Source organism: Desmodus rotundus, chromosome 5 (genome assembly GCF_022682495.2).
Source record: "Desmodus rotundus isolate HL8 chromosome 5, HLdesRot8A.1, whole genome shotgun sequence".
NCBI classification, from domain to species: domain Eukaryota; kingdom Metazoa; phylum Chordata; class Mammalia; order Chiroptera; family Phyllostomidae; genus Desmodus; species Desmodus rotundus.
This window is the reverse complement of record NC_071391.1, coordinates 1,553,279-1,580,733: the sequence shown is the minus strand read 5'-3', so window position 1 is coordinate 1,580,733 and position 27,455 is coordinate 1,553,279. Positions and strand designations below refer to the sequence as shown.

The 27,455-nt window shown below is 60.7% G+C and overlaps 1 protein-coding gene across 3 annotated transcripts in view; it reads right to left on the bottom strand.

Annotated features, from left to right (window-relative positions):
* The window catches only part of KCNQ1 (potassium voltage-gated channel subfamily Q member 1), a 254,249-nt gene that overhangs the window by 167,579 nt on the left and 59,215 nt on the right, over positions 1–27,455 (bottom strand). For all 3 annotated transcript variants that reach the window (XM_053925873.2, XM_053925872.2, XM_024574537.4), the window contains exons 3-10: positions 26,752–26,878; positions 26,213–26,291; positions 25,808–25,904; positions 25,164–25,304; positions 18,740–18,850; positions 18,321–18,416; positions 16,634–16,756; positions 15,725–15,869 (exon numbers count right to left, since the gene is read on the bottom strand). In XM_053925873.2, the coding sequence (XP_053781848.1) occupies positions 15,725–15,869; positions 16,634–16,756; positions 18,321–18,416; positions 18,740–18,850; positions 25,164–25,304; positions 25,808–25,904; positions 26,213–26,291; positions 26,752–26,878 (919 nt within the window). The remainder of the gene's footprint in view (positions 1–15,724; positions 15,870–16,633; positions 16,757–18,320; positions 18,417–18,739; positions 18,851–25,163; positions 25,305–25,807; positions 25,905–26,212; positions 26,292–26,751; positions 26,879–27,455) is intronic.

Sequence of the window (27,455 nt, the reverse complement as noted above, 5' to 3'; positions counted from 1 at the left end):
TAACCAACAAAACTCAGAGAAAACACAGGAGCTGGGGTTCGGCCAAGGGTTCTTAGACCTGACGTTGAAGGTACAACCTGTAAGAATAAGTCAGACTTTCCCGAAATTAAAAATATGTGTTCTGTTGAGAGGGCGAAAAGAAAGCTACGCATGGGATAAAAACAGTTTCAAACCACATGTGTCCAACCAGCACTAGGACCCAGAACGTGTAGAGATTTCTCGAAGGTCAAGACTTAAACGACAGCCCCACTAGAAAACGGGCCAGGGAGGCGGGCAAACACCTCGCTGGCTGGGGCGTGCGAGGGGCCAGTGCAGAGAAAGCTGCCCGGCACCCCTCTGCCGCCGGGAAGACGGGACTGAACTGCACAGAGGATCGCCGCTGCACACCTGTGGCGAGAGGGAGCGTGAACAGCGTCACCCCAGACGCCGGCAGGATGCGGTAGAACAGGGTCGCTCGTGCGCTGCTGGAGGAAAACGCAGAACGGCACCGCCACCTCAAAACACTTGGCAGCCTCTTCCAAAGAGAAACACCACGACGCTCTGACTCAGCCATCCCACTCCTGGGCGCCTACCCCCAAGGGCCACATGGGACGGTCACACCAAGCCTGTCCCGGACGCCCGTACCAGCCTTATCTGTGAGGTGGCACCCGCTGCAGCTGCAGGCTACGCAGACGAGGGGGCTTATGACACAAATGTATTCTGCAGTCAAGGCTGGAAGTCCAAAACACGCCTCGGGCCTGCCGGTCCCGGCGGGCAGCTCTCCGTGGGCGCTCTCGGGGAGCATCTTTCGCTGCCCCCCCCCCCCCGCCCCCGCCAGGAGCCACCTGTGCCCTTCAGCTCGTGACCCTCCTGCGCATTATGTCTGTGGCCCTGGCTTCCAGTGCACCACCGCCAGGTCCTCAGAACATTCGCGAGGACGTTGGGCCCCCCAGGTTACCCGGGACGCCCTCTGCACCTCAGGATCCTCCACTGAAGCACATCCGCGGAGTGCGCTCTGCCACCCGAGGCCACAGTCCCACGTCGTAGGAGGCAGGACCTGCACACTTTGGAGCACTAGGTGTGTAGGGACACCGGGAGGACGCAACCCGGGAATTCTGCGTTCCCAGGGCTCCGCAGCGTGCCGGTGCCCCCCCACCCCCCGGCAGTCAGAATGAGCCAGCCGTCCACGCTGCAGCTTGAACGGGGTTCAGAGAGTTACACTGAGTCAAGAGAGCCCACCCAAACGGCGTGGGCTGTGTGGCGGCACTCACGGAACATTCTAGAAATGAGAAAACTCGCCCTGGAGAACAGATCCATGCTCACACGAGACTGAGGAGGACAGTGGGCGTGGCCAGCAGCAGGGGTCCTCGAGGCGTGTCCTCAGTCGGTACTGTCCTGGTGTGGAAACCTGGCTGGGGTCCTGTCTCAGAGGTCAACGGCGGCGGGGGCGGGAGGGGGGAGAGAAAGGGCACACGGGCGTTAGCTGCATCATCTCCCAGGATTGCGTGCGAATGTCTAGAAATGCGACGTTCGATGTTTAAAACTGGACAAAAGATCCGAGTAGGCAGCTCATCAGAGGAGATTATAACTGGCCAGTTGGCGCATTATCCGTCCTCAGGGAAACGCAAATCCACGCCAGGACGAGATGACCTTCCACCCCTGCTGTGGTGGCTGCAACAAAGCCGACATCGGCAAACGTGGGGAAGGGCGGGGACGTGAGGCGGGGCACCCATTTTGGAGAACAGCTCGGCAGTGGTTCAGACAGTTCCCGAGTCCCTACAGAGGGGGAGCCCGGGGTTGGCCTGGGGTTCTGCCCAGGGCTGTCCACGGCCACGCCCAGGGACCCCTGTGCAGACACCTCTCGGTGGGCGGCTGGCCCGATGTCCGGCCCACACAGTGGGAGGATGTTTAGCAGTGAGCTTCCGTGCCGTCAGGTGGGTGAGCCTCGACAGGAAGCCGAAGGAAGCGAGAGAGAGAGCGAGAGAGAGCGAGAGAGAGCGAGAGAGAGCGAGAGAGAGAGAGAGAGAGCGAGCGAGAGAGAGAGCGAGAGAGAGAGAGAGCGAGAGAGCGAGAGAGAGAGAGAGAGCGAGAGAGAGCGAGAGAGCGAGAGAGAGCGAGAGAGCGAGAGAGAGCGAGAGAGAGCGAGAGAGCGAGAGAGAGCGAGAGAGCGAGAGAGCGAGAGAGAGAGAGAGAAAGGAAAACACACCCCATGTTCGGAACTGCCCAGAGCGGGCGAACCTCTGGGGGCTGCTAGCGCATAGAGGGGAGGTTGCTGGGGCTGAAGCAGGAATGGGGACCTCATGGTGAGGCAGGGGAATTTCTGAGCCCAGGCTGCGCGGACGAAGGCACAAGCCAGTAGATTCCTAAAACCGCACTGAAAGTGGGTGACCGCGTGGGGTGTAAATCACACCTCTGTAAGGTGGTATTTTATAAAGTGAGTCGTCAAATGAAAGTGACCCATCTCCATCGGAAACGAGGAATAAGACCGTGCCGAGGGGAGAGGGCCGCTCATTCAAGGGGCTTGGGATGACGAGCAGCGTGGGACTGGATGCCCTTCGAGTGGGCGGGGGCCTGGCAGGGGGGAAGAGCCCCCTGGGGCCGAGCGGAGCCTTAGGCGCTGGGGTAGATGCAGGTTTCGGTGGTGTGCGCGCCTGTGCGTGCACGTGCTCACACAGGTGTACTTCACCTTAGCTCTGGGCACAGAAAGGGTCCCAAAGCAAAGATCCCATGGCAACGAGCACGCCCAGAGCCCAAAGTGCAGGTAGGTTCTGATGGCTTCACCCCCCACTAAAGGAAGCAGGGCTCCACGGAGAACTGCCTGGTGCCAGGGCTGGTGCAGAGTGGGTACAAAATGAGCCCAAGTCTCGTGACACCGGAGCATAAGTGAGTTCTCAGAAATAAACATGAACATGTCACAAGGGTGCAGAAGCCAGCCAGCTTGAACGGGGCCCCACTGGCCAAATCCGGGGTGAGTCCAGTATCGAAACAATTACGGACAGGAGAGAATTGTCATAAAGATCCACAAAACACGCACAAAGATGATAGATCAACAGAAAGCAGGACGTGCGGAAGGAGGGTGCCTCTCTGATTGGAACACGGGGCTGCCCCTCGGGGCTGAGGCCCAGGACGGCAGCAAATTTAGCTTCTGTGCAAGGGGCTCTGGAGCTGGATACTCATCATTCAGCAGCTCATGAGGAGGCCTGGTTGCAGAAAGCCTTTAATCTGGGAGACGTTTTTTGATAAGGAACAGGGTATCTGCCTGGCCCTAAAGCATCTCTCGCAGGTTGTTTACCAGTTTCCGGGCAAACCAGGGCACCTGTTCAGCAGGACAACTGGACAGCGTGCAGCTGGCGGTCCCAGAAGCACCGCGTGACGGGCAGATGGCACCCGGCACCGCAGAGGTAATGCCCTGCGGAAAGCACCACGTCATGCAGTAGACGTGACTACCGGGAGACTTCAGGCACACCTGCCACGAAGTGGGGGGACGGGGGCCTTCAAAACGTCAGCCGTGGGAGAGACTGGACATTGTCTGGATTCAGGGAGGGTAAGCAGATGTGGCAGGGTGGGCAGCACCGGCCCCGCCCGGGCTGGGCCCCATGCGGCAGGGACCGTGTGCCCACTGGTGCCCCGGGCCGAAGGGCTGGGTCAGCATTGATTGCAGAGACTGATAACCTCGCTATATTTTTTAAGAAAACACAGCAAAATGTCAAGGGGTAAAGCAAATGCAGCCTCTTCTCACACAGCCAAGAAAAAAGTGCCGGGCGAGTGTGCAAACAGCACAGGAGCGAATGACAGGACACACGGTGAAATGTTAACGCCCGTGAACCGAATCTTCGTGGATGTATAGGGGAGTTTGCTTATCTCCTCAAAGTCTGTGGTTCAAAGTTACTTTCAAATGGTTCCTTAAACCCCCCACACCCTCAGGGATGAATTCAGCCTTGTGGTTCTCAACTGAAGGTGATTTTGTGCCCCCCCCCCCACCCAGGGGACATTTAGCAATATCTGGAGACATTACAGTTGTCATAACCCAGGAGGCGGAACTGGGCTGCTGGGACGCTAATTACACATCCTACAATTCCCCCCAGCAGCCCCATCAGCAAACGGTACGGCCCGGGTACAGCTGATGCCGGGCAGAAGCCCCGCCCCATGGTGGACGAAAGGACAGACAGGATGGAGACAGGTGGCGGCGGCGGTGCCAGGGAGGGGAGCCCTGCCTGTGGGGCAGCGAGGCCTGGCGGCAACCTGGAGACACTCTCTGAAGCGAATGCCGCGCTGCTTCCTGTGTCCCAGGCTGTGCTGTGCTTCCAAGCTCACACGGAAGCTCTGAAGTCCAGCACATGGTGGACTGCGGTGGGAGACGGGCCCTTAGAGTGAGGGCACTGGGGTGGGCCCTCGTCCAGTGGGGCTGGTCCTTCTGAGACAAGGTCAGGACACAGACACGCACAGAGGGACAGCCGTGTGGGGACACTGGGAGGAGAGGGCCGTCCGCACGCCCAGGAGAGAGGCCCTGGTGGGGACCAGCCCTATGACACCTGGTCTCAGACTCCCGCCTCCAGGACAGTGAAATAGTCAAGAAGTTGGGTGTGTTGGTCCTCGCAAAGTAAGACCCCTGGGAAACTGTCCCATAGAAATGAAAGTCCCTGTACTTAGGCATACGGGTGCAAGGGAGGGTCTCAGAAAACTGTCCCAAGCCTGAGCCACGGAAACACCGGGACGTGCCACGGGGACTGGAGGGGAGGTTCACGTTTCTGCAAGGGGCCACGCCGGTGTCCTCGGAAGGACGCTCACGTGTTACTGGGCGGCAAAGGCGGGGTGTGGAAAGCACGGGCGCCGTGCCTCCAGTTGATTGGAAACCATTGCTGAGCCTGCCCTACGCCACAGATGGGGGTCGTCGGGTGTGATGAGTGCGGTGGGGAGCGGGGGGGACATGAGACTATCAACATGGCATAGGGCAAGGGGGACCAAGCAAGCAAAGGACTGCAGGGAACAGACCCGGTCCACATATCTGTGGAGTGAATGTTACATAAAGGAACATAGAAGGGGGAAAAAGGCCACCCCCAGCTTTGTGGCACGGGGGCCACGGGGAGCAAGGGTGGTTTGGCAGGGTGGGGCGGGCCAGTGCAGCAGATGGGTCCCAGGGGCAGGCTCCACGCAGACCCCAGGTGGTCTCTCGCCTGTTCTAAGTCACTTGGTCAATGGGCCAAGCCTGGGAGGAGCCCTATGTCATGGACACAGAAACTGAGGCGCAGTGAAGGTGGGCTTGTTCAGAGTCTCACAGGAGAAAAGGCAGAGGCAGCCCCGGCTCCCAGGGCGGAGGGTCCCTCAGGCAGGGCTCCAAACTGCTGAGCCTGCCACTGCTGTTCAGGAGACGGTGTACAGGCAGGCTCTAACCTTCCCACCTACTTAAAGGGCTGTGACCTGGTGGCAGCTGCATTAGATAAAACGTGACAACAATACGGTCAGAGCAGATCTGGGGGCCGCAAGGGATAACATGCACAGACACGTATGCCGTGCTTACATACATGCCCCCTGCGTATGCAAGTGAGTGTTTTGCACATGGAATGCACCCAGGTCTTCTTAACTGAGGTCCTCGCACGTGCAAAAGCAAGGGTTTTATCTGTGCTTGGCCAGCAAGCACATCTCCACGTACAGAAAAGACGTGATGGGCCACATTTGCTCCCTGGAAGCCTGTTAAATCAGAAATAAATAACAGCGATAAAAACTGTACTGCCTAACCATTAGGAAAACATCTCTTAAAAGAACTCCAGATGAAAGAGGAAGTCAGACACAAAATAAAAGCTGTCGGACGGCAATGAAAAGGCCCGTATTTCATAGCGAGTCCATCCGTCACAGCTAGCGCTGCAATCAGAGGGAAATTTATAACCTCTAGGTGCCTCTCAGACGAAAGACTTTAAAAAAACGAACTCCCTGCGCCTCTGAGTTAAGTTAAAAAAAGGTATAAAGTTCACCAAGAAGAAGAGATTAATAGATACAAGAGCCCAAGTTGGTGAAATAGAAAACTAACAAAAAAAATAGTTTTCTGATAATAGAAGTATAATAAATCTCTCATGAGTTGTTTTTTTTTTTTAAAGCAAAACTGTAAAGCTCAAGGAAAGCAAGAGAGATGACAGATGCATAGAACATAAACTCTCTATGAGAAAATTTGTTTCTGCCAAGCGGCAACCCGGTTGAAACCCCCAAAGAACTGAAAGGCAGTGTATAAATTACCCCCAAAGACGCAGTATATTTATTTAGACCAAACGACCACAAAGCTGACTGCAAAGAGATTAAAGATCTTGAAACCATGTGCCAGGCTCGGGAGGGGGGTTGGGGGGATACAGCTTGGCTCTGCCATTTGACCTTTTGGGAGGAGACAGGTCATCGTTCTCCCGTCTGTCCCAGGACCCGCGGAGGCAGGCCAGGGGCCTTCTGTAAACAGCAAGCAAACACACAGGGCCCCAGACCACTGCTCCCCGGGACTCCGGGCGCTGTCCTTTCTGGGATCAGAGAGCAGCGATGCCTTTCATCAGGCCTGAGCGGACAGTTGCGGCGTTAATGGCTTTGGAACAGACACAGGATGTGTTTCTCCAACAGGCCTCCCCCGCCGAGGGGTCTGGTGGCTGTTTCTGTGCTATTTAACCTTCACACGAATTAGTCTCCTGGTAACGGAGCACTTAGTGAACGGGCAACATCAGGGCAGAATACACTTCCGGAAGGGTGGCAAGGCACCTTCGATTTTCGCCGAAATGGGCTCGTTTCTCCCTGTGGGGGCTGGACCCACGACGGCCCCCACAGGAATGGCGGAGCATTGCCCACCCATAGGGTATTACTGGACTCTGGTTCTTAGTGGTCAGATAAGTAAAAAATTCCATTGCTTTAATTTATATTTCTGTTATCATCGTTGAGCTTATCAGCATCTTTTCATCCTTAAGACTCATTGGTATTTCCTTTTCTGAGAACTGTGTGTGTCTGTAATCCTTCTCTCCTCATGGTTTACAAGAGCTTCTTAAACACGTCGGTGAAAAGCAGCCTTGTGTTTTTGATAGGAGCGGCAACTATTTTCTTCAAATTATTTTTGGTTATGTTTTTGCTTTGCAAAATATTTCCACTTCATTTTTTTTTTCCCACGGAGGCAGAATTGACACAGCGAACCGCCCAAGTTGAGAGCGTACGGTTTGGTCACTCCTGACACAGTCCAGGTGATGGACACACCCTGCCCCCCGAGTTTCCTCGTGGGCTTTGTAGGTCTCCTCGCCAAGCTGGCCCGAGGCCCCGCCACGCCTCGGGGACCCCTGACCTTCCTGCCGCTCTGTGTTCGTCTGCATTTTTGGAGTTTTATAGAAATGAGCACATGCTCTCTTTTCGGTCTGGCTCCTTTCACTGACCGGCATTTTGAGACTCATCCAGAATATTATATACGCAAACAGTTTATCGCTTTTCACTTTTGAGTAACGCTCCGTTGTATGGACATACTGCACCTTTTGGAAAGATGACCCGAAAGTTGACGGGCGTTTGGGTTGTTTCCAGTTCGTGAAGCTGTGGGGACGATGGCTCCATAGGCAAGAGTCCGCGTGTGCGTCCGCCCCTTCTGGAGAGACCCCGGGTGAGCCGGCTGGGTCCCGCGGCAGGGGTTCGGTGCGCAGTGTGCGAAGCTGCCCAGCTTTTCCAAAGCAGCACCCCCTTTGCCGCTCCCACTGGGAGCGGATGAAGGTTCGGGCCCTTCCACCTCCTCACCACCACTTGGTGTGGCCAATCTCAATTTTAGCCAATGTACTCACCATGGAGTAGCAGCTCGCTATGGCTTCCGTTTGCATTCTCTGGTAACTGATGCCGTGGGCGTCAGCCGTCTTTGCCTCCTTGACGAGGTCTGTTCACACCTTTTGCCCCTTTTCACTTGTCATAGTCTTATTCAGTGGGGCGTGTCCCTCATGTGTCCTGGACACAGGGCCTCTCTCAGATGCGCAATTTGACATTTTCCTCCCAACCCCTGGTGAGTCTTTCATCCCCTTTGCGGTGTCTTTCAAACAGAAGGTTTCACTCGGTTTGGCCCTACTCCTTTGTTCTTACGGCTCATACCCACGGCATCACGTCCAAACCCCCTTGGACCCAAAGTCACAACAGTGTTCTCCCGTGCTTGCTTTCACAGGTTCTGGGCATTAGATTTAGGCCTAAGTTTCGCATTAATTCGTGTGTGGGCAGCGAGACATTCAGATTGTGCACGTGGGTGTCCAGCAGCTCCGACGCGGTTCCCCGAAAAGACTGTCCTCTCCCCGCTCTGTCGCTTTCACCTCTTGGCCGGAAGTCGGATGCCCAGACCTGTGCGGTGGTCCAGGCCGTTCCGCTCTGCAGTCTGTCCGCTCGTCTTCATTCGCCGGCAATCTCTAACCTGTTTGGTCTCAGGGCACATACACGAATCCCTACTGAAAAGTCTGCAGCACACCCGAAAGTATTTTTTTGTTGATCTAGCAAAAAAGGTATAATTTTGATTGATTTACCAAAGGAAAAAAAATCAGGTGCCTATACTTGTTCGTATAGATTTCTGTGACCAAGAATTAACCAATCAGACACAATCTCATTATGCGTCGTGACCCATCAGATGCAACTCCACGTGACCAATCCTCACACTGGTTCAAAACAGGGCGCTCACACCCGACCGCTGTTATGTTGGCAGCGACTTCTTTTATTGGACAACCTAAGGGAAAAGGACTCAGTGCCCCTGACCAACTAGTCAGGTAGGGCATGTCTTAAAAAGTCCTGCCCTGACCAGCGTGGCTCGGTGGGTTGTGCACCGTCCCGCAAAGCGAAAGGTCACCGGTTTGATGCCCAGTCAGGGCACAGGCCTGGGATGTGAGTTCAGTCCCCGGTTGGGGCGCATTGGAGAGGCAGCCGGTGGATGTTTCTCTCCCTCCCTTCCCCCCGCCCAAACAAATAAAAGGTGAAAAACAGAACCAACAGTATGGGAAAACATATTTGCCAATGATACCTCAGACAAGGGCCTGATCTCCAAAATATATAAAGAACTCACATGACTGCATTCCAGGAAGACAAACAACCCAATTAAAAAATGGGCAAAGGACTTGAACAGACACTTCGCCAAGGAAGATGTACAGAGGGCCCAGAGACATGAAAAGATGCTCAGCATCACTAGCCATCAGAGAGATGCAAATTAAAACCACAATGAGGTACCATCTCACACCAGTCAGAGTGGCCAACATAAACAAATCCACAAACAAATGGTGGAGAGGATGCAGAGAAAAGGGAACCCTCGTGCACTGTTGGTGGGAATGCAGACTGGTTCGGCCACTGTGGAAAACAGTATGGAATTTCCTCAGAAAACTAAAAATGGAACTGCCCTTTGACCCATCAATTCCGCTGCTGGGATTATACCCTAAGAACCCTGAAACACCAATCCAAAAGAACCTATGCACCCCAATGTTCACAGCAGCACAATTTATAATAGCCAAGTACTGGAAGCAACCTAAGCGCCCATCAGCAAATGAGTGGATCAAAAATCTATGGTATATTTACACAATGGAATTCTATGCAGCAGAGAGAAAGAAGGAGCTTATACCCTTTGCAACAACATGGATGGAACTGGAGAGCATTATGCTAAGTGAAATAAGCCAGGCGGTGAGGGACAAATATGACCTCACCTTTAACTGGAACATAATCAACAGAAGAAAAAAGCAAACAAAATATATCCACAGACATTGAAGTTAAGAACAATCTAACAATAAGCCAGTGGGGAGGGGACACTGAGGAGAGGGGATTACAGGAACTACTGTAAAGGACACATGGACAAAAATCAAGGGGGAGAGTGGAGATGGGGGAGGAAGGGGGGTTCAGGTGGGGTGGAGGGATGGGGAGAAAAGGCAGACAACTGTAATTGAATAACGATAAAAATTTAAAAAAAGAAAAAAAAAGAAAAAAATTCTCGTGGCACACCAGCTCACACTCCCGCTTTATGTGACCACCACACTGATAGCGTCAGTCCTCCGACTTGGTTTGTTCTCAAAGTCGTCTCGGCATCCCAGGTCACGTGCGCTCCCACACGAGGTGCAGAATCAGCTTCCTGCTTTCTACAGAATGCCTGCTGGGACTCTGACTGATGTTACATGGACGGTGGAGCTCCGTGCTGAGCTGAGTGGTTCACAAACACGCGGCCCCTCTCCACTTACTTAGAGACTCCGTAATGTCTCCCAGCCACGCCAGGTAACAGTTTCTTGGGCACAGCTCTCGAATTCCTTTCAGATTCGCCTCTCAGCGTTCGTATTTCCAACACCATTGCAAGTGGTGGTTTTAAAACTTCAGAGCTGCTGCTAGCACGTGGAAGCAGAACTGACTTTTGCACACGGGCCCCCCATCTGCCACCTTAAACTCCCATGTCAGCTCTGTCACCGTCACACACCCTCCAGACTTTCTACACTGACAGCGCGTTGTTTGCAAACAGAGAGCTCTTCTTTCCCAGCCCGGGCCGCCTGCTGGAGTCCCCAGTCCCCCGTGGGCGGCAAAGGGTGCATCCCCGATCTTCGGGACGGGTGGGCCTGTCTCTCGTCAGGTTTGTCGACAGCAGGTTTTTCGCTGATAAAAAGACATCTCGCCCTGCTAAAGGCTGTTGGATTTTTGTCAGATTTTTCTGCATCCAGTGAGAGGATTACAGGGTTTTTCTTTTCTCATTTGTTAATATGCCCAACGGACTGCTGTTTAAAACGGCAAACTAACTTCACATTCCTGAACCCCCGCTGGTCACAATGTGCTACCCTTTTAATATATTGTTTGATTTGCTAATATTTTGCTAAGGGTTTGTGTTTGGGGTTTTTTGGGGTTTTTTTTTTGCATTAATGTTCATGAGGGATACTTAGCTACAGGTATCTCTTATGATGCCTTTGGCTGGTTTTCATATCAGGGCTTTATAATGAGTTGGAAGTATTCTCCATATTTTTCAATTTTTTGGAAAATGTCCAGGATTTCAACTTTCTCTTAAATGTTTGCCAGGGTTGACCAGTGAATGTGGCGCTGCATTTGACTTCGGGGAAGGTTTTTAACACAACTTTGATTTTACTCGCTGATAGAGAACTATTCCGGTTATCTGTTTCTTGAGTGTAGTTTATCTCTCTCACGAAATCTGCCCGTTTCCTCGAAGCTGCTGAACCGAAGCGACTGTAGAGAATACTCCTTAGGGAGCGCGCCGCCTCCTCCCTCATCTCTTACTTAGTACATACTTAGTACCTGTTGTATTTCTTAACGACCCGAGCAAAGTTTTACTGTATTTTTCCATGCCTCCCCTCGCACCCCCACCCCAATCTTCACACTGTTGCCCGTGAGTCCCTTCCCCCTTTCCGCTCCATCCCTCCACCCCTACCCGCCACCCCCAGCTGTGTTCCTGATCTCTCTGAGCCTGTCTCTATCTTGCTCGTTCGTTCAGGTCATTATTTCTCATTTCTGACACCAATTTAAATTTGCGCCTTCTCTCTTTGTCTCCTGATACGTCTAAGTAGAGTTTTATTCATCTTCAAAAAAAAAAAAAACCCAGCTTTCGGTCGTATTTTTTTTCTATGGCTTTTCCGTTTTGCATTTCATTTGTTTCTCCTCCAACCTTCGACCTTCGTCCGTGCCTTGTTCCTGCTCCTCCTGGTTCCCTTCGCTGTTCTTTTCCCAGTCTTGTCAGGCCAAAGCCAGGTCGCCCTCCCTGCGTGGCCTGCTTCGGGGGCCTGCCCCTCCACACAGCCGAACACACGCCCCGGGCTCCCTTCGCGGCTCGTCTGCCCCGTGCTGTTCCGAAGCGCGTCGCTGTGGTCAGAGGATGGGCTTTATTTTTTACTGGGTCCCTTTAAACACACTGGGAGTCGTTTCGTGGGACAGAATGCAGTCCAACCTGGCCAGTGCGCCGGCTGCTCCTGAGGACAAGGTTCTGACCCAGCACTCAGGGTATGTCCGAGGAACGGGGTGCAGTCTCTGCCTCGTCTCCCCGTCACCCCACACCCACGTGAGGAGCTGCAGGACCCTGGCACGATGGGCATGTGGCAGCCAGGGTGGTCACCAGGGTTACAATCCAAAGTCCCCCTGAGAGTAGGCTGCGGACCCCAAGTGGGCCCTGGGACTCTGCACCTGTCCTTGGAGGACCTTTTCCTTTGACCTAGAAGTCACGGCAGCCCTGCTCCTGGTTCCCCTGCAGCCTGGCGTGAGCCTCGGTCCGGGGCCTGGTTCCGGATGCACGTCCCAGGGATGACCCGCAGGTACTGTGATGCAAAATCTTGAGAGACAGTCTCTGAGTCTCTGTCAAAAGCAAATTCTCCAGGTGACTCGGGGACTTTCCAGGAAAGCACTAATCTGAAGTGTCAGCGCTGGGCCCTGTGCTGGGGGCTGCTGTGTGACGGGCCACCACGGGGTGTCCCTCTGCAAGTCCCCTGACAGGCTGCTGCAGAGCCCACGGGCAGTGAGTGAGTGCCACAGCACCGTGGGCTGCATGCTGGTTCTCACGGCTGGTTCCAGGGGCCTGCGCCCCCAGGGAACCACCGTGCACACTTAACATCCCCCAGGAGGACCGACAGGGCCTGGAAACCGAGACACCCCATGTACACCCGGGCCCTGCAGGGGCCAGACCAATCACGAAAGGGCGACGCAAAGCAAACAAGCGGAGCAGAGCGTGGCCGCTCACCCGTCCCACCTACTGTCTCAGAGTCTCAGGAGAGGTCTTCCGTTGATGGCGCGGCCCAGGCTGGCACCTGCCTGAGGCCTAGGAGGCGCTCACCGGCCTATGTGCAGACCGCACACCACGTGTGCGCTCGGCCAGTTCCCTGGGCCACCCTGGACAAGCCAAGGGACAACTTCTCCTCGATCTGAGCGCCCAGAACCCCACAGGTCAAAGCTTCCCCCTGCCCCACCGCTGCTGCCGCTCCGGTCACAGCCTGAGCTTACAAAGCCACAAGGGAATGAGGCACCATGAGCCCGAGTCAGGGGCAGCCACAGAGGCGGGGTTAGACGTCCTAGGAACCGCAGACGGTGGAGCTGTGGGGTAGAGATGGCATCCGGACGTTCAAAGGACCCCAAAATTAGAAGTTGTACAGCTTGGGGAAGAGACAAGACACCAAGATCAAGCAGATGAACCTTCCCCAACAAGGGGGCAGACGTGAGAACGCGCGAGGTAAGTCAAGTGGAAGTGGGGGTGCGGTGGCCACCAGGGCTCGGACACGGGCGTGAGGAAACCGGGACGGGGTGGCCAGGGACATAGGGGCGGGACACAGAGCCAGATGGTCTAGAAGTTTCTAGCAAGCGCCTGGGGAGGTGACATTTTCTGCACACCCGATGAAAGACACAAATTCCAGGCTCGGAATCACAACAGACTACAGGCAGGAAACGTAAAATACCGCCACCTTCACTCATGTAGAGAAATGACAAAATCAAAGATGAGGCACTCGGTGCCCAGAGGGGACAGGGTCCCCTTCGAGAGCCTGCCAGCAAGCTCGGCGATGCCAGCAACCGGGCAGGAGGGGCGTGCCTCTCACCTGCACAGACATGTGGCTCCCCATGGGATGTTCCCCCCAAACAAACCGGCCTCTGAGAGCAAAGGCACAACACGGCACTTTCCAACACGCACTGAGCTGAGCACCGCAGACCTTCACGGAAGCCCCAGCTTCCTCCTGTCGTGACACGGAAAACCGGCACAGCTGCGGGCCGGTCCCCGCAAGTCCCTACTGTGCCCATCAGCAGCCCTCCATGGGTCGCTGACAGAGGCCAACCCCAAACCCAGGGCGACAGCTGCCCGTGGGACAGGAGGGGGCCCGGGGAGAGTCAGGAGCCTAGGGCTGACTGCTGAGGACCACGGAGGGGGAGCATTCGCGTCTGGGGCAGGATCCTGCAGGCACTGCCAGGCTGTGCACCCACCGAGCCAGAGGTGGCAAGGCCAGTCCCCTGGGTCAGGCCGAACAGCTGGAGCCAGCAGCAGGGATGCTGCATAGCCCTGGGCGCAGCCCTATGAGAGTGGGGGCCACAGGGCCACGGGGTCCGCAGTGGCTGCTCTGGGCACAGGCTCCTCTGGCCCAGAGGCCACTGGGGTGGGGAGCTGGCTCAGCCCTCACCCCACAGCTCTGGGTGGTCCCCGATGAAGGTCAACGGCCCCTCTTTGCCCTGAGCCCTAACTGGCCCTGCCTCCCCCCACCCTCTGTGCTCGCAGCAAATCCTCCGAGTCTGTGGTCCCCTCCTTTTGCCCTAGTCGCTCTAAGCCCTGGACTGGCCTTCCCCTGCTTGCGTCCCGTCTGCCTGTGCCACCCCCTCCACCCAGGGAGCCAGGCGGAGCCCAAGGCTGACCCGCACCAACAACTGAGGAGCAGAGGCTGTGGGAGGCTGGGAGGCTGGACGCTGTTGGGGGTAGGGATCCCTGTACCTGTGGGTGCTGGGTGTGTGGGCGGGTGCTGCAGACAGGTGCTGTGTGCTGGGACAGAGGTGACTCTGTCCTCACACACTCGTTCGCACACCCACAAGGGCACCTGCGAGGTTCAGCTCCAGGCCTGGGCCTGGCTCGGCGATAGAGCCCGGCAAGGCTGTGGGCACCCGCAGCAGGGGAGCTGGGGCCACGACCTTTCCCAGCAATGACATTAGCCCAGTTTGTGCCCTGTCTCCTCACAGCAGGCCTCTGGGTGGCCCCCACCCCAGGTACCTCTGGGTGGGAGCCACTTGGGGTCCCTGGGGGCCCCACCCGCCGCTACAGCTCCAGAAACTCAGTGGCTCTGCGCTGGGCTGGCCTATTGAGCGGGCAGGGAGGAAAACCCACTCTGCGCGGGGCGCCCCACACAAGGCACCGGACCTTCTCTGCACTCGGGCCTCATTAGCATTCCGCGGGCGGCGCTGCGAACTCAGTGACACCCCCGGGGTGAATGGTCGCTGCACAGTCGCCCTGCACTCAGCAGAGGCCAGGAATGCCTCTCCCCACGCCTGACCTGCCCATTAGCGTTTGCAAAAAGCCTCCGTTTGCATCACGACCATGGTCCTGCCCTGGACCCAGAGCTGCGGGGGCACCAGGCATCCGTGGCACAATGGTCCCTCATGCCCACTGCAGGGGCGGGCAGAGAGCACGTCCCAGGGCTTGCCAGCAACACGGCCAGGCCAGAGCCACCTCCAGACAGCGAGTGACAAGGCCAGGGTGGCCCGGCGCCTATGGGGTGGACAGCAGGCTCCCTTCCTGCCCACCTGGCTCCCCGGGAGGGAAGCAGAAGACACGATGTGAGTTGGCCGCCTGGTAGCCCAGGCACCGGCCACCCAGGACTGCGAGGATAGAGCTGTTCATGCGCTGCCGGGCCCGGGGCAAAGCCTCTGTCCTCACTGCTGCCAGTCACAGCCAGGCCGTGCTGCTGGGCTCCAGGAGAGGCCCACAGGGGGGGCACGGAAGTGCCAGGAGGGCAAGCGATACCCACTCCACCAAAAACTGGGGCTGCCTCCTTTGGGCCATACTTGGTGCACTGGCCTCCCAGGACGACCGAGACAGGGCCCGGAGCCCAGCGGCCCAGGGCCTGGGGCAGAACAGGAGGGGTCCCTCCAGCTGGGACTGGGCCTCCTGGAGGGACAAGCCTTTGAGCCCCGGGCAGAGGAGGGGTAGGACTCGAAGGGCAGACCCTGGGCTAGGAGGAGCCCAGCCCAGGCCATGGAATACCCAACGCCCATGCGGCGAGGGCGGGTGGTCTGGGGAGGAACGGGCACCCCTGGGTCAGCGCTGAGCGCCCGGCCCGCATGCCGCACAGAGGGTCCTCACCGGCACTGTCGTAGCTGTCCACGGAGAAGTGGTCCAGCCTCCGCTCCTCTGAGACGGGCTCGCACGTGATGCAGGGCACCGTGAGCGTCCTCTCTCCTGGACTCAGCCCGTTGTCCTTGTCCACCTTGAATTTCTTCTTCTTCACCTTATAAAAAAAGCTGACAATCAGTTGGCGGGTGGTGTGCGTCCCGCACCTGCCCACCTGCCCGCCTGCCCTGGTGCCTCCCACCCAGAGGGCGGGCTGTGGCACCGTGGGCCCCCACGGCAAGCTCACGGTGGGCAAGTGGGCAGGAAGCCGGCAAGCAGGCAGGGCTACGAGAGCACACCAGGGGAGTGGTGACAAGGCTGTGGCTCCAGAGGTTGGAGCACATGAGGGGGACCTGCAGGGGGCCACCAAAGACCTCTCTGAGGACGTGACCCGCAGGAGGGAAGGGAACAGGCCACATGCAAACCTGGGGGAAGGTTCTGGCTGAGGGAACAGCGGGGGCAAAGGGTCCCAGTGGAGCTGGGAACTAAGAGGTGGGTCCCTCCATGAAGGTGCGGACCAGGGCCCACCTCACTCTCCATTCGCCACTGCAGTCGAACCACGGGACTCACGTCCAAAGCTGCAACCCTCAAGACCCTGGTCCCCAAGCCAGGATGCCGGCCCCACACGGAAAGCCCGACGCCAAGGCCCTCCAAGAGTCTTCTGAGCAGCCTGTCCCGTTCCTGGGGAACCTCCTCTGGAATGCCCTGGCCCCAAATCTGGGGACACTGGGATGGCGGGTCAAGCATGGGGTGTGGACCCCCAGAGCCCAGAATGGCGCCCATGCCCTAAATCCCCAGGGTCAGACCCCAGCCAGGAGCTGACCCCCGCAGCCTCCCTGCCTGCTAATGAGGGGTCCCTGTCCTGGGCAGGGGGGCTATTACCATGGCAGACTTCTTGGGCTTGGGGCTGGGGGAGACCAGGGTGTGGGCCCGGGTCGTCTTCCGCACGTAGATTTTCCAGGTGGAGGAGTCGGGGTTCTCGGCAGCATAGCACCGCCAGGCTGTCTGGAACCAGAGGGGAGAGGCTGTCACCCACCGAGCCGCCTGGCGGGGCCTCATGTAGAGGCTGCAGCCCAAACCCTCACGCCCACTGGCATCACAGAAAGGCCACAGGCCTGGCCCTCCTGAGGCCTCCGGTCACGTGCATGCCAACCCGCCTCCACGTCCCTGTCCCAGGCTGCCCACACGTGCCCTGCCACAAACGGGACAGGCCCAGCCACTGAGCACTCCCTGCTGTATTCACCCCACGCTCCCTCTGCGGGCGCCCAGTCCAGGCCTCCCAGGGTGGTGGGTGTGTCCCTACGCCCCGAGCCCTGACCCTGGCCTTCCTGAGCACGAGCATCCAAGATGTGTGACTCAATCCCAGGCTGCACGAGGCCTCCCCTCCAGCGGGCGGTCTGCCCACGTAGGCGGGCTGGCTCTATGGGCCCAGTTTACGGTCTTTCCAAAAGGAGACAGCGTGGGGCGGTGAAACTGGGCCTGGGGGGCACACAGCCCCTTAGCTTTATGGTCGCTGCTTGTGTGTCCTCCCTGCCCAGGTAGGACGTCTGGGCCCCAGACCCGGGGCTCCGGAAGGGCCTCAGCAGAAAGAGGTGGAAGCGACAGCTGCTTACCCCTCACCGAGGCCCTGGGGGCTGCAGGTGTGACCCTGACCCTCCTAGTGGTGTTCTGCTCTGCGTGCGCAGAGGGGCCACGCTGTGCAGACCCGCTGTTGGGCAGATCATCCCGTGCCCACGGCCAGAAGCCTCCTTGGGAGGCCCTGGGCCCACTCGTCCCCGCTCCTCTGCCCCCAGTAGGGCTGGGACCAGAACTCCAGGGGCCTGACCTCAGGCACGTTCTTGAGCCGAAGTCTGTTTGTGCCGAGGGCGGCCAGCTCTCTGCTAGGTCCCCGGAGCCTGGGCCGCAGACTGCAGTCTCAGACCTAGGGCCTCAGGGCCACCCGCCTGTGGCATCTTCCTCCCCCCACCGTCTCTGGCTCTGCCCCTTCCAGCTCCCTGTGGCACGCTTTGGGCTATCTGAATGCTGAGCTGTGGGCCTCACCTGGCATTGTGAGCCCATGCCCGTGGGTGCTGGGAGCAGCCCAACACAGGGCCCCTGCACAGGCAGGGCCCCAACCCTCTTGGGGACGTTCGCCTGGGTCCCCTTCTTCCTCCCTCCCAGACTCGCTCCCATGTGAAGTGAGGGTGTGACCTCAGGAGGGAGAAGAAGGTCAGGTCGGGAAACACCGAGGCCAGCAGCTGTGGCTAGGAGCGAGAGGCCCACAGACCTGGGCAGGTCCTCAGCAGGTCCTCAGTGGCCAGGCCACGTCCTCATCCCCTGGCCCAGCCCACAGAGAGTGACCGTCCATGAGGCTCCCCTGGCCCCGCTGCCGCCTGGCTGGCCTAAGACGCAAGGTCCAAGAGGCGAGCACGTCCAGGCTGGGGAACGTGGACCATCCATGTTCCTGAGGACCCGCATGGGAAGGGCCAGGGCCAGGAGCAGCTCCCAATGCCCAGGATGGACAGTCAGGGGGCGGGCCCTGCGAGCACGGCTAGATGTGCCGACAAGGCCGCCGGGTGGGCTCCGTCACCTGGATGAGCGAGGCGGCCGCTGGGATCTGCCTGTTGAAGTGCTTCTGCCTCTGCTTCTGCTGGACTTTGAGAGCAAAGCCGGAGCCGAGGATGCCCTGGGGGGGATGGGGGCGTGCGCTCAGGTGAGGCTGGTACCTTGGCCACCCCTGCCCCCGGCAGGAGGACCCTGTGGCACCCAGGACGGCTGGTGGGACAGGAGGGACCAGCGCATCAGACGGGGAGCCCCCGCCCACCCACAGGGGGTGTGCACACGCACAAGCACGGACTGTTCCGGGTTCTGCGTCTCCATGGACACGCACAGCACGTGTGCACACCCAGCATAAGAGTGCACACAAGCCACTCGTTCACGCCACACGCACCTGGCAACCTGGGAGCGGCAGACGCCCCCGATGCCTCCCCACCCCCGCCAAGCACCTACCGCCGGCAGCGCGAAGAAGGAGATGGCGAAGACAGAGAAGCAGGAGGCGATGGTCTTCCCGACCCACGTCTGGGGCACCTTGTCCCCATAGCCGATGGTGGTGACTGTGACCTGGGAGGGGAGGAACGGGGTCAGTGTGGGCCTCTGTCCAGCCTGACTCACTGCCACCCTGCACACAGAGGCTGAGCGAGCCCTTCCACTGGACGGCGCGGCTACCGGGGCCCCAGGGCGACGGGCTGGGGGGGGTGGTCTCCTGAATGGCACACCGACAGTGGACAGCTCCCTGGAGTGGGGGCATGGGGCGCTTGGTGCCCACAGAACCCCAGGGCTGCCCCTCAGAGGACTGGACCCGGCCGCCTGCCTGCCCCACACTGGAGGAGGCTGCCACCGGGCCCCCGGGGAGGCCGGTTCTCCACAAGAGCTGGACGGGGACGACATGCCACTTCCTGACACCGCATGTCTTTTGTGTCCTTGTTTTTTTCCAAGAGGAGCAGACACAGCTCAGTCCTCCTGCTCAGCAGGGGGGCCATCCATCCAGGGCTTGGGGTGTGACAGTGGGGAGGGGCTGCCTCTGGCTGCCATCTGAGGTTCTCTCCCTGAGGTCTCCCACAGCAGCCTGAAGGGGACATCCTGCAGGGACTCTGGAGCCCACCCTGTGGGCCAGCTGCTCGGTCCCTGCATCCCTGGCCCACAGTTGTCCCCAGTCTTCCAGGAGCTGGCTCTGAGGCTGGTGAGGAGCCTGAGGATGCCCTGCATCACCACTGTCCCGCCTGCACGGGCTGTCCCACCCGCACGCCAGGGCCTCAGGCACAGTGGCCCAGAGCATCTGTGAGAGAGACCGTCCTGGCTGGACCTGCCCAGCCACGTCCCAGGCCACCCAGCCTCACTCCTGTGGGAGCTCCAGGCCAGTGAGGGCAGCCTCTGTGGGCCCATGGAGCTCCCCCTTTGTGTCCCCACCCAATGAGTCCAGTGTGGGGTGTGGGGACGTGGAGGGAGGGCCTAGGAGACCCCCTGAGCGGCTTCTGTCCCCCTGAAAGTGAGGCCCCAACAGGCCGCCGCGTAGCACAGGTGACAGTGCAGACCCCCAGAGCAAGGTGAGAGGCTGGGAAGGATGCTGGGCCATAGGCAGGACAACAGCACAGGGCAGGGGAGAGGAAGGGGAGAGGCAGGGGAGAGGTGAGGGAGGAGGGAGAGGCGTGGGCCCTGAGCTGCCCCTGCCCGGACCCTCCCGTGGGTGCACACTCACAAACCCGCATTCCACACCAGGGACCCTGCACACTCACGTGGAGATGTGCAAGGCCACACAGCACACGTGTACACACACACTGGGCTCAGCAAGGCCACAGAGGCTGGTGCCAGGTCGAGTGAGACATTCTCAGGCTCACTCAGGCCCGACACCTCACACCCACCGCTCCCCCCCCCGCCACTGCATGCCTGGCACTCGGCCCAGGGACCTGCAGGGTGCACCAGGCCACCCGGGGCCACGGCAAGGGTGGCAGCTGGCTGGCAGATAAGGGGGCCCTGGGGCAGCTCAGAGCCCCATTGTCCCCAGGGTGTCCTCCCCAGAGGGCCTGCACCCCACATGTGACGTCTGGGCTGCAGCTGCCTCTCAGAGGGCCTGGCCCACTGCGCATGGGCCAACCCAGGGTGGCCACGGGCGGGGCATCGAGATGCCGCCACAGCCCGCGCTGGGGAGCAGGCTCCTCTTCCATAAGCTCGCTCTGCGCGTGCAAACACGGTACCTATTATTTTTTAAACGAACGAACTTGAAGACACTAAAAACGCCTGTGTTCTGACGTGCCAAGCATCGGCAGATACAGCAACTGAAGACACAAGCACCCTGGGGACCCGACGAGGACAGCACAGCAGGGCAGCCGCTGGGGCGCTCACACCTGGGGGCTGATGTTGAGGGGGGTGCCAGCAAACTCGGAAGTATGAAGAAAAATACCACAGACAGCAACCTTTTAAATGATCGAAGTTAATGCCCAAAACCCACGAGGATGGAAATGAACGCGGATGGGGGAGGGCAGCCCAGCAGGGAGGCTCCAGGGGCGGAGTGACTGGGCGGCAGGCAGCTCCCTCAGCCCACAGGCGCCCACCCTGGCGGGTCCCTCGTCCCAGTCCGGCCTGGGTTGTGCCACCCGGGGGGGGGGGGGTGCAGGGACTCTCAGCCGGCCGGCCGGCCCAGTCTGGGTGCCCAGGCCAGGTGTCCCCCACCCCCACATGGAGGTCACACGCCCAGAGCTGGGACGGCCAGGGCCCCTCAGACCCCATCCCAGACCCTCTATCAAGTTAACGACGCCCTTTCAGCTCTTCGAGGAAATGGCCCACCCCCACGGTACTGACTGTTCCTGAATTCGCAGACACAAGCAGCCCCGGAGTGGGCCGTTTATAACCGCCCTGCTAGGAACTCACCCCGGATGAGGAGGATCTAGAATGCAGACCTGCACGTCCACGGGGCCCCCAAACGCAGGGACACATGGCTGGGCCACTGCGGCCCTTGCCTGGGTGCCAGGCAGCTCCCCCGCGGCCCCATAAACACGGCCGGCCGGTCATGGGGCCTGGAGCTGGCCTTACCCTCCCAGTAGCCTCTGGGCCTTCACTCCCACATGGGGGGCCGGGACAGGGAGAAGCTTCCAGCCCCCAGCCCCACCCGCTCTGCCCTGAGGAGCAGCTGCTGGTATCACCAGATCCCCTCTTCTAATGGCAGCACCCTGCAGGCTGCCCTCTGAGGGAGCTGGGGGCACCGGCTCAGACACGGCAACACCACCGAGCAAGTGGTCAGTCTGTGGCCGCCAGCCCAGGCCGGAAGTATCTGGACGTCATGGCCGTCTTTCCAGAGGGGAGGGTGGCCCACAGCAGGAGGCAGGACACTGCCAACCCAGACACTTAGGGGGTCCCCAGTGTGGCACCTGCGTCTGACAAATCATCACGGAGGAGGCAATAGAGGCTGCGGGCGGGGGGGGGGGCCGGCGCTGTGCTGGAGGCCTTGGAGGCTGGCCCGGCCTGGGCACCCACCAGGTCCCGTGTCCCTGCACCAGTGTGGCCAGGCTGAGACAGGACACCCAGACTGTTGAGAAGGGGCCTGTGCCTCGGGCCCCCATTATGGCACCATGGTTGGGGGGGCGCCAGGACCTCACGTTCTCGCTCCACATCCAGCTCCGGAACCTGGGCCCCGGCCACCACGTCACCATGCCGCTCCCTGCACCGACCATGTTTCTCCCCATTGGGCTGAGGCTGACAAGAACCAAACCCCATCCCCGAGGAAATCAGCCCTGTGACCACTGTCACGGGGCCCACCGTGTGTCAGTGAGGAGCCCCACAGGTGTCAGCCCCTGGGCAGCAGACGGACCTCCCCACAAACTCCTACTCATTTTGCAAAACCCAGCTGTAAATGCCCTTCCTTGGGGATCACTCCAGCTAGGCTCCCAGAGCTCGGTGGCCCACAGGCGCAGGACTGCGCAGGGGCTGCAGCCGTTCAGCTCTTGGCTGCCTCGTCCTCCCAGGCTGTGCCCGGGGCCCCAGGCAGAGGAAAAGCCCTGGATCAGGTGGGGCCTGAGCATGGGGGGGCAGGCCAGAGCTGCCACCCCCAGTCCCATGGGGCCTCGGTTTCCCCAGCGTCAGATGAGGTCCTGACGCATCTTGCATGTGACCGTCTGGGAGGCCCTGTCCTTGCCCAGGTGCCACCCGGCCCCTGGAGCCCTCTGACCCTACCCTCCCAGGATGCACTACGGCCCGAGTGGCCGGGGCCTTCCGGAGCCCCCGGCAAAGGAGGGGGAACAGGAGTCCGACTATTTGAAATGGTGGCCGAGATGCGGGGACAGGCTGCCAGCTTTTTCACTCTAGATTCTAAATTTAGACTCGGGGGTAAACAGAGCCCGCTGCCTCTGACGGGAGAGACCCCCGGGCGCTGGACAGTGTGAGCCCTGTGTTTGCAAAGGCGGCCTTTCCCTCCTCTCTGACTACACCACAAACAAGTGTGTTTTGTTCCGAGAGCAAAGAAAAAAGCCTGAAACCCGCCCCAAACACCCAGCAGCTGGGCGTGAGGCGCCACACGTTGGGGAGCAGGGCGACCTCACACCAGAGGCGGGTGTCCCCACCAGAATGGGGGGCAGGAGGAGACGCCCAAACACTGAGCTGGCACCTTCGCTGTGTGAATGCTGAGGCTTGGGGACTGGTGGGACCTCTTCAGGAGGTCCACGTGGGGCCCCTGCTGTCCTGAGCTGCAGAGCGGAGTCCCCACCCCTGAAGTGCGCATCCACCTGAACCCTCAGAACAGGAGTGCACTTGGAAATAGGGCCCTGTCCAGGGGGTCGAGGGGAAGCTCTCAAGTTCAGATCAGCCAGGGTGACCCAGGTGGGCCCTGACCGGATGGCAAGTGTTCCTAGAAGAGGCAGAAGATGTGGCTACAAGCCCAGGGATGCCTGGAGCCCCCAGGAGCTGGAAGGAACGCCCTTCCCCAAGAGCCTTCGCAGGGAGCGCAGCCAGGGACACCTGGACCTCGGACGTCCGGCCTGAGAGGATGCACGGGTGTTGCCGCAGGCCCCAGCCTGCGGGACTCAGGTGTGGCAGCCCCTGGAGACGATCATACCCCTGGTCCTCAGGGATACCACCCCGTAGGAACGTCAGCTCCTCCATTCACTGATGCAACAGATGTCGGCTGGCCCAGTGGAGAAGTGGAGGGCCGCTGGGCCGCCCCATGGCACCGACAGCCCGCCGGGCACACGAGCGTCCACACACACAGCTCCCCGGCTCTCTAAAGGAGGCACAGTGGATGGCCCTCCCCACAGCCCGGCCGTCCCACTGCTGGCGTGTCCCCTACGTCTCGGAGAGGCCGCCTGGCAGCAAGGCGGCCCAGCATGCAGATCAGAAATGGTGTGGCCCGCTGTACCATCATCCATGGGGTGGAAGCCCCTCGAGTTCAGGGCTCGGCGGGGGTGGCGTTCGCGCCCAGAGAGCGGAGGGAGCCAGGACACCGGAAGCCGATAGAAAGCAACTGCTCAGCCGCAGATGCACACTGGCTGAAAGCCCCAGCCAGGCGGCCCGGCTTCGGTTTCTGCAGCTCTGTTTGCCCAGGACGCGCCAGGAACACAGCCCATAGCTCAAGCCGTGGGGGCCGCCTGGGCAGCTGCAGGGGCAGCAGCCGCTATGAATGGGAGCCGTTTGCCCCAGGGCCCGGGTGTCGGGGGCCCAGGGCAGCCTGGGGCCCGACGGGAACAATGGCCAGGCCGGGGCCCACGGTGGCTGAGGCTGGGGCTGCAGCTGATGGCCAGGGCCGGGGCACCGGTGCCAAGCTGGGTACAAAGGGGCCGTTTTCCTGGCTGGCGGGCGGATGTTTGCACAGGTGTGGGAGTGGGCGCGCCGCTGAGCCGAGGGCGGGGGTGGGGGGAGCCTCGCTGCCCGCAGCTCCAGGAGTGGCTGGGGAGTCGGGGGTCAGCTCTGAGGCCAGGTACCGCTTATAAGCCGAGCCTTGGCATTCACCTCCTGCTCTGGTCCCCTGGGAATCCTCCTGGCTCTATGCAGCCTGTCCCTTCCCCATCACCAGGACTTGTTCCCTCTGTCCACCACAGGCAAGCTCTCTGCTGGGGACTGAGCCCTCCCTCCCCCCCCAGACCTGCCGGGGCTGCCCCATCTGGGCCTGCAGGCACCAGCCCTGGGAGGGAAGGCAGACGGCGGACAGGGGCCGGGACCAGGCCCTCCCCACCCGGGAGCTGGGCCAGCACGTCCTTGCCTACGCTGCATGGCCTGGTGCACTGGGAGCTCCCAGAAAACACCCTGATCGGCCAAGGTCGGAAGCCCTCTCTGCATGCCCGGTCTCACAGGGTGGGAATGTGGAAGCAGCAAAAGCAGGCGCCTACCTGGGGCCACAGAGCGGTCCCCCTACCTGGACAAGTAGGGTGGGCCTCCCCCTAGAGAGAGGGAGGGAGACATGGCCGGTCGGGGCCCCTTGCACCCTGTGCCAGGGTCCCCCAGGCCTGGCTCACCTCGTGTGTGCAGGCAGCCACCCTTTCCTCTCCCTGGCCCGAGCAGGCCTGGCCATCAGCCATCCCCACCCCCAGCCTAAAAGGCTCCCACGTAGCCACACTTGCCGCCGGCAGCTTGTACAAGCACCTGCTGGGCTCGCTCCATGGCTCCAGCCCATGTGGACCATCCTGGGCCCTGCGCACCCCAGAGCACTGTGCCCCATGGCCACACCCCCGCCCTCCCCACAGCAAGCGTCTGGCTGGCCGTCTCACACCCAGCTCTGCCCAGACGGGGTTTCCAGCATTGGGGCTCGGAGTTCCCACTGACGAGGCATAAAATCTCCAGAAGCCAGAGCCCGAAGGCCCACAGGGCGACTTCCCGGCCCCTCCTCTGCCAAGGCCCAGGGACAGTGGCTGCGTGGCCCCCCACGGGACAGCCTCTCCCAAAGGTCCTGACTTACCACCCCCCACCAGAGGGCATCGGCGTAGCTGCCAAACTCGACGCTGCCCGACTCGTTCACGGCGTCCTTCTCGGCCAGGTACACGAAGTAGGAGGAGAAGATGAGGCCCAGGAAGCCGATGTACAGGGTGGTGATCAGCTCCTGGGGGCAGAGCAGCGGGCGGTGGGCAGGTCAGGGCGCGGGGTCGTGGGGCCACAGGAACGCGCTGCACAGACACGGGCGGCACGTCTCCCACGCAGACGGCGCACGTCACAGTGACCTAGTCCCCACGGCTCCTGTGAACAGCCGCTGTGGGGCCTCCCTCTCCGGGAGCCAGGCCGGCCCCGGGCGGGCACAGGCTGCAGTAAGTGCCAGCTCCCTTCCCACGGCACCAGGCTGAGGTGAGAGGGCCACCTCGCCTCCCCGGGGCCATTGGTGGCCCGCTTTAGGTTAGGGGCCTCTTGGACCTTTTCCCGTATCCTGTGTCGGTCCGTTCCTTTGCCTGACGGTCCCTGGTCCCCAGCTTGAAGGAACACGGGCACGCATCAGACTGGCAGACAGGTCAGGGGCCAGGGCTCGGCTGGGGCCCTGCACTGCACCGTCCTGCCCGTGCCCTCCCTGGGCCCTCCCCGGGCCCCCGCCCCCTGCCCCGACCAGGACCCCACCTGGCGGTGGATGAAGACCACGGAGCCCAGGAGCCTCCAGGTGCCGCCCTGGCGGTCAACGTGCAACATCCGCAGGATCTGGAGGAAGCGGATGCCCCTGCGGAGGAGAAGCCTGTGTCCCCACCGGGCATGTCCCCGCAGCCCTCAGGGTGAGCAGCCCGCTCACCCTCATGCACCCCTCACACCCTTGGCTCCTCCCCCAGTGCGTCTCCATGCTCTGCCTGCCCCCAGACCACCTTCAGCCCCGTCAGCCCAGTTTACAGATGAGCAGACCGAGGCCCCCGGGCAGGCAGGTCACAGCCTGGGTCCAGGCAGCGAGAGAGAACTTGCGCAGTCACCCCCTCCCAGCACACTGCCCCAGGGCCCGTCCACGGCCGGGGGCGGGGGGCCTGCGCCTGCGCGTACCTGATGGCCGAGGTAGCAAACACCTGCCCTTTGGAGCCCACGCAGAGGACGACCATGGAGGCCACAACCACGATGAGGTCTGAGGGGCAGCAGGTCACCACCGTCACCAGCCTGGCAGCTGGCTCAGGGGGAAGAGCTTGGCGGAGGGAAGGGACAGAGCCCCACAGAGGGACCCAGGGAACCGTGGACGGCAGGCCTGGCCCCATCTCAGGCACCTGCAGAGCCACCCGGTCCCCTCCCCCGCCCCGCAGGCCACGGGGGCGGCAGACGGCGGTGGCGGCCGGCCTCACTGTGCCCAGCACAAGCGTACCCGCTGTCCTGTGAGCAGTGTCTGGGCCCGGGCACTGAGGCTGGCCCTGTGCTGGAGGACCCGGGGGGCTCCCCTGCTGGCCCAGGGGTCCTCCCTGTCCTCAGGGACCCCCCAGTGGTGCCCCTGATGGGGGTCCGCCCGGCCAGAGCCACCCTTCCTGGGGCAGAGGGGCCCAGCCCTGGCCTGGAGACCCTGGGGTGAAGCTCCCACGGGGGCAAATGTGACTCACCGATGATGGAGATGGGCTTTCGGGCAAAGCGCAGCCGCCCCCAGACGCCCACGTACTTGCTCCGGCAGCCTGCAGACCAGAGGCGGACCGCGTACTCCGTGCCGAAGAACACCACCAGGACAATCTCCTGTGGGGACAGAGGGCTGTGAGTGCGTCCCGCGGCTGGGCTCTGCCGCCTGCACAGCCCCCCACGTGGGAGCCTCTGCAGAGAGACACCCCGCACCAGTGGCCTGAGTCCAGGTCGGCCGTGGGAGTGGGGGGGACAGGGCCTCTGGCACTGTCCACCCAGCCAGGCCCCAGCTAGGTCCACTGCCAGTGGACACACAGTGAGGTCTGCGGCCCTTCAGGCCAGGGCCTCCCGGGCCCAAGGGGACACCCGTGTCAGGGCTCAGGAGCGGCTCTGGGTCTGGTGCCCCTGCCTGGCCCGGGAGGCATGATGGCCTAGGGCCTGTGTTCTCCACGAAGCCCCACAGCTCAAGCTATGCATCCCAGCTTGGGGTTAGAGAGCATCCATCCTCATGGGACCTCATGAGAGCATCCTCATCCGTCGTCATTCCCGCACCTCACACAGCCACCAGGCCATAGTGCCCAGGGACAGGGTTCGAGGCGAGAGCAGGTAGGGGCCGGGGAGCTGGGCCCCAGCAGGGCGGGGTGCGGGGGCATCGGGGGGGGCGTCACTGGCACTGTGCTGAGAGGAAGGCGCG